This window comes from Octodon degus, unplaced genomic scaffold (assembly GCF_000260255.1).
Source record: "Octodon degus isolate 3935 unplaced genomic scaffold, OctDeg1.0 scaffold00082, whole genome shotgun sequence".
NCBI classification, from domain to species: domain Eukaryota; kingdom Metazoa; phylum Chordata; class Mammalia; order Rodentia; family Octodontidae; genus Octodon; species Octodon degus.
In genome coordinates this window covers 10,791,968-10,803,984 of record NW_004524658.1, presented here as the reverse complement: position 1 = coordinate 10,803,984, position 12,017 = coordinate 10,791,968, and the positions used below count along the sequence as shown (strand labels likewise).

General features: G+C 39.4%; 1 protein-coding gene across 2 annotated transcripts in view; it reads left to right on the top strand.

The window, feature by feature from the left end:
* Nmi (N-myc and STAT interactor) overlaps positions 1 to 12,017 on the top strand; it is a 32,857-nt gene that overhangs the window by 11,522 nt on the left and 9,318 nt on the right. For both annotated transcript variants that reach the window (XM_023721326.1, XM_004636678.2), the window contains exons 2-6: positions 5,401 to 5,490; positions 6,257 to 6,352; positions 7,945 to 8,107; positions 11,270 to 11,376; positions 11,466 to 11,652. In XM_023721326.1, the coding sequence (XP_023577094.1) occupies positions 5,407 to 5,490; positions 6,257 to 6,352; positions 7,945 to 8,107; positions 11,270 to 11,376; positions 11,466 to 11,652 (637 nt within the window). In that variant the 5' untranslated portion in view covers positions 5,401 to 5,406. The remainder of the gene's footprint in view (positions 1 to 5,400; positions 5,491 to 6,256; positions 6,353 to 7,944; positions 8,108 to 11,269; positions 11,377 to 11,465; positions 11,653 to 12,017) is intronic.

The following is a 12,017-nucleotide window of genomic DNA, read 5'->3' as shown; positions in this document are numbered from 1 at the left end:
CCCACGCTGCGCCTGGGCTGGGACTGGTCCCGCCGGCGCAGGGTAGCAGGAAACTCTCCGCACACTCACCGGACCTGGGCTAGGACTGGGTCCCACAACAGCTTTGTAATACAACCTTAAGGTGGAGATTGCCATGCCCCTACCTGCTCTTTCCTCCCGGGATCGCTTTTGCTATTTGGGGTCTCTTCTGGTTCTGTGGGACTTTTAGGATTGTTTTCTCCAGTTCTGTGAAGAACGTTGTTGGAATTTTGTTTGGGATTATATCGTATCCATGTGTCAATTTTGGAAGTAGGGGCGCCTTGATTATTGGTTCTGTCTGCCCAGGACCAGGGACGTCTTTCCATTTGCTGATGTGTTCTTCAGTTTCTTTTCTTGAAGTCCTGCAAGTTTCACTATAGTGCTCTTTCACTTCCCTAGCTAGGTTAATTCCCAAGTATGTAATTTTTCTTGGTGCTATTGTAATTGTATTTTTTTCCCTAATTTCTTTCTCAGTGGGATCATTATTAGTGAACAGGAGCAGTGTTGATTTTTGTGTGTTGATTTTGTATCCTGCTACATTCTTGAATTTGGTTATTAATTCTTTTTTTTTTTTTTTTTGTGGGATCAGGGATTGAACTCAGCACCCTGTGCTTGCCAGGCAAGGGCTTATTCTAAGTCTTTTGGATTTTCTATATAGAAAATCATGTTATTTGCAAATAATGATAATTTGACTTTTTCCTTTCTGTATGTAACTCTTTTCTTGCCTAATTATACTTACTAATGTGTCATGTACTGTGTTGAACAAAAATGGTGATCTTTTTGATTTGTTGTGTTTTATTTGCCAGGATTTACTGAGGATTTTTGCATTTATGTTCATAAAAGAGATTGATCTGGGCTGGGGATATAGGTCAATGGGACAGTACCTGTTTGGCAAGCCCAAGGCCCTCAGTGCAGTTCCATAAGAGAGACAGGGAGAGAGGGAGAGAGGGGGAGAGGGGCAGGAGAGAGGGAGAGAACAGAAAGAGAAGGAGAGAGAAGGAGAGAGGAGAGAGAGTGAGAGTGCAAGAAGGAGAGTGCAACAGGGAGAGTGAGAGCGAGATCGAGAGATCTGTAGTTCTATTTGATTGGATTCTTGTCCGGTTTTGGAATCAGGGCAATGGTAGCTAGGAATGACTGGGAGTACTCTTTCCTTTTCAGTTTCATGAGACAGCAAAGGTTGAAGAGTATTGATGTTAGAACTTCCCTAAAGTTTTTGTAGAATCCAGCAGTAAACCCATCTAGACTGGGAGTTTCCTTAGTTAGTAGGTTTTTTAAAATTACTGTTTCAATTTCAGTGCCTGTTATTGGACTATTCAGGGTTTTTAAATCTTTTTGGTTCAGTTTTGGTAGAATAAACCAGATAAACCCTTAGGCAATCTCACTAGTAAAAAGGAAATAACCTGGGTGTGGTGGTGCATGCCTGTCATCCCAGCAAGAGGAGGGCTAAAACAAATCTTGGATTTATTAATTCTTTTTCTTTTTGGTCTAAATTTCATTGATTTCTGCCCCTGATCTTTGTAATTTCCTTCATTGTATTAACTTTTGTTTTGTATTTGGTTTTATTTTTTTGCGGAACCAGGGATTGAACTCAGGCTCTTGAGCTTGCCAGGGAAGCGCTTATTCTCCTGAGCTATCTCCCCAGCCCCTGTATTTTTATAGGACCTTATGGAGCATTATTAGGTTATGTATTTGAGCTTGCTCTGTTTTTCTGCTGTATGCATTCAATAAACTGTCTCTTTAGGCTGCTTTCATTATGTTGCATAAGTTCTAGTGTGTTGTGCTGGCATTATTGTTATTGATATTATTATTATTTTTGTTTGCATTTTGTGCAGGGTCTCACTACATAGCTGGAACTCATTGTGATCCTCATATTTTCAGCCTCCCCAGTGCTGGGATTACAGGCGAGTGCCACCATGCCTGGATCGGGCATTATTTTTTTATTCTACAAACTGTGTCATTTCTTCCTTGATTTCTTCTGTAACCCATTGTTACAGAAGAATGTTTCTTTGGTTTTCATGAATTTGCATAATTCGTTTTCTTTTGTCATTGATTTCTAGTTTTCATTGGCAATAAGATCTGATACAATGCATGTTATAATTTCAATTCTTTTATATTCACCTCTGCTTGCTTTATTGGCTAGTTTGTGATCTGTTTTGGAAAGAATTTCATGTGCTGCTGAAAAGAGTGAGTATTCTGTTGTTGGGCAGAGCACTGTTGGGTGAAGCATTGTATTTATTTTAAGCATTAGTTTATTTCCAGATTTGGTGAATAAAAACCAACTAAAGCTGGGTTCTGTGTCCTTTGAACATGTCCTCATCATGTTTGAAGCATTTACTTACCTTTTGGCCTCACAGTGTATACCATGCGCATAGTTTTCTGTTCCAGTCCTGGGAACAGCCTTCTATCCAAAGTCTTGGTTCCTCCGAGTGGGGAATGTTAGTGGAAACCTGGAGCTCGCTGGTTGGTGTGCTTGCTGCTGTTGTATCCGCTCGCCTACCCCTCTTCTCCAAGCAGACAGGCCTAGGATACATGTTATATCCATGTTTCTATTTCTCTCCCCATCTATTCATGTACCCATTTTTCAACATGTTTCTACCTATCTCACTTTATCAGCTATTTTATCTATCAAATTTATACTGATGTATCCAATTCCAACACACAGCATTTATTCTTGCTGTCCTTTTTTCCGTATTTCTAGTTGCTTTCTCTGATCAGTTCTCTGGGTATGTTTGGCTGCTGGGAGCCCTTTTATTTGGTTACTGTGTCCATTTTACATCTTCCCATCAGAGTTGTGGTGCGCTTTGGTTTCTTTTCTAGCACTTTTTAATTGTGTGGCACCAAGAGACATTCTAGGCTTGTCCAGTGTACTTCCTGTCCCAGCCTTAGAATCAGCCACTGCTCCAAGGGGACTTGGTTCCTTTTGTTGAAGGACATTACACAACAAGATCTGGGTGTTACATGACCGCTTGTTTTTCTGACAACCCTGAATTCACATGTACTAAACAAAGGCATGACTAATTTCTTCCTAATCTTTTAATTTATTTTTATCAGAAATAGATGTCCTCTGTTTCTCATGTAAGAATTCTGAGAATCTAACCTCTCAAAAATCCTGGAAAATTATATTGCAAACTGGTTATTAATGTACATTGAAAAACTTGAAGTCATGTTATCCCTTGTCCCAGTTTTGATCTGGGAATTTTCCATCTTAGTAAATTAATGTGCAGGCAGGACTTCTTCATTTTTTGTGTGTGTCATTGTTTTCCTTGTTTGCCACATTGATCAAGCTTATGGGCCCTTCTCAAAACAAACAAATAGTACAAACTTTAAAAAGTGTATTATAAAATACATAGACTTACCAAGGGAACCAATTATGTTGAAATGTGGTTAACAAAGTATTTAAGCAAATTTTTGCTGCAGTAATATGTACTAGTAGGTTACAATGTATCATGAGACCCGGCAGTGAGTTTAATAACTGCTGCAGCAAGCTGGGTTCAATAGACCATATTTTATTTTTCTCCTTCTCTCCCTTCCTTCCTTCCTTCCTTCCTTCCTTCCTTCCTTCCTTCCTTCCTTCCTTTTCTTCTTCTTTTTCTTCTTCTTCTTCTTCTTCTTCTTCTTCTTCTTCTTCTTCTTCTTCTTCTTCTTCTTCTTCTTCTCTTCTCTTCTCTTCTCTTCTCTTTTCTTTCTTTCTTTCTTTCTTTCTTTCTTTCTTTCTTTCTTTCTGTATTTAGTACAGGCTCTCCAGGGTCTCATTATACAGATTGGACTAGTAGTGATCCTCCTGTTTTCAGTCTCCCAAACTCTAGGAGTATGGGCACGCCACCACGCACAATCTCAGTCGAGGTCTCAGCGCCCTGGGGGCAGGGCTAGCACAGCATGCCAGGAATCGAACCCCAGCTGCTGCATCTGCCTAAGCAGGTGCTTTAGTCTGCTGAGCTATCTGGCTGGCCAATAACCCAGATTTTAAAATATGTGCAACAATTATAGACTTTTGTGAAAATACCCGTGCTTTCTACTTGTGACTTTGTCACCGATGCTATGAATACTACCATAGTTGCTTACTGTTATAATCTAAGTTTCAGTTAGAAGTTATTAAAAATAATGTAATCTTCCCCCACCCCCATCCAAATTAGTGACCCAGTTATTTAAGAAAACTCAGGTGAGATCCCAAGTGGAGGAAGGCTATGTTTGGGGCTTACGGGCTTTATTTACACGTGGTAAGTGCAACAGTGAGAATTAAATCTTTAAACCAAAACCTTAGGTAAAGATTGAAAGATCAAAATAGTTGTCTTTAAAATGAAGCATAGGGTAAATCCTGAGGGGATTTGAGTAAATTCTGAGGGGATTTGACTGACCTTGTCAGATATAAAAGTTACATTTCTTGTTATATAAGTCTTGCTTTATCTTGGTCTTAACCATCCAGCAGAAAAGTATAACAACGAGGCATAAAAAGTAAAGCCATATTAATATGCTGAGCTTTAAAAGGCTCAAGTCAACAACTTCTGACATTGCCAGTCCTACAATAACCCACTACTGTTATAGACTACTGGACTATATTGGATTATTTTGCTGAATTCATGCACCTACAGTATTTAAATGTCAACGGCATACCCATCTCTGACAAAAGTAAACAAAAAAAGGGATACAAATGATGGACCATTTTGTATCTATATGTACAAAATAGTTAAGATAGATATACAGTTATTTTCTCTTAATTCAATGAGAAGAAAGATTTATACTAATAGTGCTTGGACAGGATATCATGTCTCTATCTTGTACTATGAATAACCACTATGAAGACAACAATATGCAATATATTAATTATTGAAGCTGTAACTAATTGGTTTTGAAGCTGTCTTATTGCTGTTTGTTTCTCAATAAAATTAATTTTTTGAAAAATGAAGCATAGGGGCTGGGGATGTAGCTCAGTGGCACAAGTGCCTGCCTGGCAAGCATGAGGTCCTGAGTTTGATTCCTGGTACCAAAAGAAAAATACAATGGGGGGCTGGGGAGATGGCTCAATAGAATAAGTGCTTCCCTGGCAAGCCCAAGGCCTGAGTTCAATCCCCGATTCTGCAAAAAGAAAAAGAAAGAAAAATATAATAGGATTGGGATGTGAATTACAAAGGAATATTAATGTCTATTGTTTTCTTTTCACCACTGAATTGAGAAGCAAAGGCTTTTTTGGACTTTTTATATGTCTTTAGGTGTGAAAATTATTTGAAATACAGATTAGATATAAGCCACGTGAATATAAAGATTTGATGGTAGAAAAAAGCTAGCAAAGAAGAAATGTTTTTTCTATAGAAGAATAAATGTTTTTTCTTTTCTTCTTGAATTTGTATACATAGACTATTATAAAAGTTTCTTTTCAATTACTGGGGAATAATGGAGCCTGATAAGGACAGCAGAAATGACGTACTTAACAAACAACAGCTGGATGAAGAATCTATGAACAATGGACAAAATGAGGTAAAAAAGAAAATTACTAGGTATTATTAAAATTAACTGATATCCATTAGTATGATGGTTATTTTTGCTAATTTTTTTTTTTTTTCTTTTGAGACAGGGTTTCACTATGCAGTTCAGGCTGGCCTTGCATTTACTTTATAGCCCTGGTTGGCCTTGAATTCACAATGATCCTCCTGCCTCAGCATCCTGAGTGCTGGGATTGCAGGTGTGCACTACAATGCCTGGCTTACTGTGAATTTTTAAATACTGCCCCAGAATAACGTATCCATAATTCCAGTGCAATTTAAAAGCAATAATATAATCATAAATAGCTGGGAAGCGAGTTGATAGAACACTGGGGTAAGATTTAGAAGATTTGAGTCTCTTTTGTTTATTTGCTTGTTTTGTGTTTTTGAGACAGGGTCTCATATGTAGTCCAGGCTGGTCTCACACTTGCAATCCTTCTGCCTCAGCTTCCTGAGTGCTGGGATTATGGATGTATGCCAGCAATCCTAACATAGATCTGAATCTTAATTCTGGCCCTAAATATAAGAATTTCTGTGACTTTGGTCCAGTGTGAAGTGTGGTTTTCTTCATATATGGATCTTGAAAAACTTTGTAGTGTTAGGAAAATTGATAAATGATGGTGTAAAATATTCAATACATACATTATTAACATGGGCATACTTATTCTGAACCCACCTTGCTCAAGGTCAGAGAAACTTAATTTAGAAAGTGGACTTTATGGGTTGTTTAATTTCTTGGGGTACTATTTGATATTTTTTAGGGACTACTTGATGAAATTAGAAAGGAAAATATTCAGCTACAGGAGGAGATCCAAAAGCTTGAAGCTGAGTTAGAAGAGGCTGCCAAAAATTTCCAGGTACTCTAATAATTTTATATGTCACATTTTTATGCACAGTAACTTTTCTTAAAAGTAATTACTTATAGAATATCTCCATGCTCACCCCCTGCCACAGTGCTAGGGATTGAACCCAAGGAGCTACATTCCCAGCTCTGTCCTTTTTTTGTTTTTTTTAAGATTTATTTATTTATTTGGTACAGGGTCTTGTTATGAAGCTTGGACTCATAATGCTCCTCCTGTTTCAGCCTTCCCAGCACTGGGATTACAGGCGTGCAGCACCATGCTTGGTTTCAGCGGCTGGGGAGGGTGTGGGGCTGGCACAACATGTGGCACCAGGAATTGAACCTGGGTCCTTGCACTTGCCAGGCAGGCACTCAGAACACCGAGCTATCTCCCTGGCTTCTCAGCCCTATTTAACTGTGTTTATTTTGAGACATCATTAGGTTGCCCCATCAGAAATCTTCTGAAGTTGCATGTGAAGTAGATATTTTATAGATTAGATGATTTAACAGTTTAGTGAGTGCTTCTAATCCTTTTGTGATAACACCTTTTATTTCAGCAAGTAAAATGACCTTAAGAAATAGAGATATCAGAAGCCATGAGACAAAGAAATGTCAACAACGAACTCATTTGTATGTTTATGTGTAGTCATTTATGCCTGTCAATTCCAATGATTTCTTTTTATTTTTGTGATCAAACTCAGGGCATTGAACATGGTAGGAAAATCTCAATGGTTTTAAACAGTTAAGTATAACTAGGTAACTTTATCCTATAGGTTATGGGTCTTGTTGGTTAAATCTCTTTACTTTTTTTTTTTAAACATTTATTTGTTTGTTTATTTGTGTGTGTGTGTGTGTGTGTGTGTGTGTGTGTGTGGCCAGCTCAGCCCACAAGGGGGTGGGGCTGGCTGGCATGTGGTGCTAGGGGATTGAACCACGGTCCCTGTGCTTTGCTTAGCTTAGCTTGTTCTAAATAGGTGCTTTAGACCACTGAGCCATCTCACCAGCCCCAAATCTCTTTACTTTTTAACAAACCTAAGTGGTTAACCTAATGGTTGTGGAAAAAGGTAGCTAAAGCATTGATGGGCAGACAATGTGGAAAGTGCAATCTAAACCTGATAAATCTTGTATCTGTAATTCAGGAGTCTTTCTTTTCAGATGAAGTTATCTGGGTTCTTCCACAAAAGTAACCATAATATATCTGGTGTATGTTTCATAGATTATTGTACTGAAAATTAAACATACTGATTATTCTCTTATGAGACAGATTATGGCACTGTTACTTAGCTTCATGAGTAATGTAAGCTTTAAAATCAAACACTGTACAATACTGACCTGTTTAAACCCTGATTAGAAAAAGTGAGAGGATTGTAGATTACGATTTCATCCAAGAAATGATAGTAAAGGATTCACTTTGATTACATTTCTGAGCATTTGCAGGGAAGAAGCAGTTACTAGAGATGGAACAGGAGACAACGTGGAGTCAGAATTCTATGAGGTTCTCAAAAATCAGTGAGGAGTGAGTCACCAGGTGACCCAATTACATTGACACTGGAAAGACTCAGGTTATTTCTTCGCTTGGTTTTAACCCAACATTTCTTTTGGAATTAGTTTAAGGAGGCTATTCCTGAGACCCAGCTGCAGTTTGCATCACTAGAGACTCCTGACGATGCCAGCCGATTCTTGAATGTCTCCTGCTCATTTCAAGTGAGCTCACGCGTATTTTATGAGCTACAGAAAGGACAAGCACTTATCACCTTTGAAAAAGAAGAAGGTATGACTGCTCTTAAAAATATGACTGTGCATTTTTGGAAACCAGTTGAACTTTCCATGATCTTTTAGAGATATTTGGCTATTGCTTTATGGTTTTAACATCTATTATTTTTTCTCATCCTCATAGTGATACTATGAGGCAGATTTGATAGTTCTGTTTTCAACACAAGAAAATGAACTCTTTGCTTTTTTCTTTCTTTTGGTACTGGGAATCAAACTCACGACTTCGTGTTTGCTAGGCAGGTTCTCACCCTTGAACTATATCCCCGGCCTGAGAACATGAACTCTTAAGATGTTAAGTATGTAATGCTTACCATTCATTCAGCAAGTGATGATTCTGAGATAAATATAATTGTCATGGTGTCTAGCCAACCCCTTTGGACGCCCCAGTCTGCCTCCAAATGATGAGAATCGCGGTAATGTTGTAAAGTAGTAGACCTCTATAATTCTCTAAGTGTTCTCACAGTTACTGTCTGATTTTATACTCACTTAACTTTATTTATTTTTATTTTTATTTTTTTTAAATTTATTTATTTTTTATTTGTGTGTGTGTGTGTGTGTGTGTGGCCAGCTCAGCCCACCAGGGGGGGGGCTGGCTGGCATGTGGTGCTGGGGGATTGAACCACATTCCCTGTGCTTTGCTAAGCTTGTTCTAAGGTGCTTTAGACCACTGAGCCATCTCGCCAGCCCCATCACTTAACTTTATAAACACAGTAGGATAGGTTAGGATAGGATAAGATAGGATAGGATAGGATAGGATAGGATAGGATAGGATAGGATAGATGTTACTTGTATTTTATAGCTACAAAAATGGATTCTGTGGTCGTGGAAGTGATTGACGTAAGGACACTTAGGTAATGAGAGAGTGGGCAGAGCGTGGGTGCAGAGATTTGGGCTGGGTTCCATTGTTCACAAAGTCTGCCGTGGTGTGAACCCCTGTTTGGGGTTGGGGTGCTTTCAAGAGGATGATCTGGCTTTGAGTGCCAGCTTTTTCTCTTCTTTGAGGCCTGATTTGGTGTGAGTTCTTCATGTGCCTCAGCTTCTCAACAGGCTCTGTGGGTAGTCCTTACTTCATGCTGTACTTTGAGCATTACATGAGAAATGCTAATAGAACCCTTAGCACAGTGTCTGGCACGTAGCAGACACTTTACAAATGTTAGCTGCTGTTGCCACGACATGTTCGAAATGCTCCAGGGAAGGACCTAGAAGGGTGAGAAAGCAGTAACTTGCTCAAGGTCCCAACAGTTATGAAATCACAGAGCTGAGAGTGAGCCCTGAGTGCCTGTACTTTGGTCTGGACCAACATGCCTCTGAGTAGGGACCAGCCCAGCCTTCATTCCAGTATTGAAGGAGTCTTAGGGTAGGACCGGTGGTCTGCAGACCCATTCCAGGGCTAAGAATCTGAGAATCCAGTCTCCTGAAACCTGATGCATCCTGGTAGATTGAAAATAACTGTTAAAAAGAAAGACATTTCAGAAAGTCAGCATGTGAAGATGAGGCATTTGTCCCCAGTGTACCTTCATTTACCCTGGGGCCACCACTACTCGTTGAAAGGGAGAAGGAGGTTTGGAGCCACACTGGCAGTGAGGGTCATCACCCTGTAGCTGGCAGATGTAAAGGAGGACTCAGGAGCCAGGTCTTCACACAGCGTGGCCTGCAAAACCTGGCATTAGAATTGTCCTCTGAGACAGCTACAGCTCTGCTTCTGTCCTTGGCATGGCTCTGAGACCCTGATCTCGGAGGACAGTTTTACATCTAATCACAGTTAAGTGGGAGTTGGTGTTTGACTGTCGGAATCATAGAGGTTGAGATGCAAGTGGCCCCTCTCTACTGCGTTGGATCTCAGATGTTGGGGGCTTGGGAAGAGCGAGCAGGAAGGAGGACTGTCTCAGCATTACTTCACTGATGTCTGTCTGTTGCTATTAGTGAAAAGAAAAAAAGAATCCAAGTTGTAGAGTCATATTGTGGTACAGTGAGTCTGAACTCACAGGGCCACGCCCTGCCTTCTAGCTGTTTCTCTTGTCCTCTAGCTGGGGTGCTCCACCTGGGTGTCATAAACACATGTGAGGTTTACAAAACAGAGAGTAAACAGCAGCTCCAAGTAGCAACAACTAAACACTTCTAAAACCACAATGTACACAATTCAAAAGAAACAGCCATATGTATTTAAAATTGACATATATTTGCTCTCTGAATTTTTAGTGCCTTTTGGCATAATTATGTTACTGAGCATCTCTTATTTGTGTGGACAGTTTATATTTGACAGCTTTGTTAGTGGCATAGCCCAGCTCTCAACTTTTTAAATCATCTAAAGAGCATTTTACAGAAATTAGAATACTTCATTAAGTATGGCAAATAAAACGAGAAATCCCTCCCTTTTTAGCATGTAAGCCTGGAGGGTCTTTAGAATGTTATTTTTGGGAAGGCAAAGATGAAAATGAATATGTATTTTTTAAAGTGCTAGTAATGTCTGAATGCATAGCAAATGGCAAAATTAAATAAAATTAAAAATGGGCTGGAGAGATGGCTCAGTGGTCTAAAGCACCTACTTGAAACAAGCTTGGCAAAGCACAGGGACCGCGGTTCGATCCCCCAGCACCACATGCCAGCCAGCCCCGCCCCCTGGTGGGCTGAGCTGGCCACACACACACACAATAAATAAATGTAATAAATAAAAAAATAAATAAATAAATAAAAAATAAAATAAAATTAAAAATAATTGTCAATATGACACTGGCCCACCAAAGTTTCCTAGCTTATTCATCATGGAAGAACTTCTGGCTGAGCTTGAATCATTAGGAATTCTCTGGTAATGCTATCAACAGTGGGAAGGAAGGATGTGTGGTTGGACTGGAGTATCATACGAATTTCTGAGGGATTATTCGTCTTATCACTGGAGAGATAAGAAGAGGGACTCATTTCCTAAGATGAGCCTAGAAGTTGATGAATATTTCTGCAGAGTCTTTTTTCCTGATGTATCATAACATTAGTAAATCCTTCTTGGCTGGTAGGACCATTAGTATCTGGGAATCCCAAGGGAAAATGTTAAAATTAGGTCCTTTAAAATTAAACAAAATTCTGGTCACTCAAGGTAATTTTTTCCTTCCAAGCATGCACATCACTCAAAATGCTGGAAACTAATACTTCCCAAATTATTTTTCAGTTGCACAAAATGTGATATCAATGGGAAAGCATCAAGTGCAGATAGAGGGCGAGAGTGTGGAGCTGATAGCCTGGCCAGTTCCACTCAACACCAAAGTCAGATTCCAGGTAACAGGGTCATTAGAAAGCTTTGGGGAATTTTGCTGAGCATGGACACAGTCCTGATCCATATTTCTAAATATGAGACGATTTCCTAGGTTCATGTAGAAGTTTCCAAAGTGAAGATAATTGTTACGGAAATTCCTGACGGTCTGCCCGAAGATCAGATGCGAGACAAGCTAGAACTGAGTTTTAGCAAGTCCCGCAATGGAGGTGGCGAGGTGGAGAGCGTGGACTACGACAAACAGTCCCGAAGAGCTGTGGTCACCTTTGTGGAGCCTGGAGGTACTCATTCAAAAGTTAACAAATTCTTGACTGTCACAACTATGTCCTGCCATTTCTGCAAGTATTTCTATTCTACTTTCATTTGAAATTTGTTAGCATCATAGAGATTTTTCTTCAACTTATAAAAGGATAGAATTCAGGAAATAATTTCCTCAAGTGCTAGTTACAATGTTAATATTATTACAGTAACCACTACTTGAATCTTAGTGCCTGAGATCATGTGTGGCCACGGCGGTAGGTGCCTGTCCATATTATCTATTTTGATTCTTATTTTTTTTTTTTTTCTAAAATTTTATTTATTTATTTTTGTGTGTGTGTGTGTGTGTGTGTGTGTGTGGCCAGCTCAGCCCACCAGGGGGCGGAGC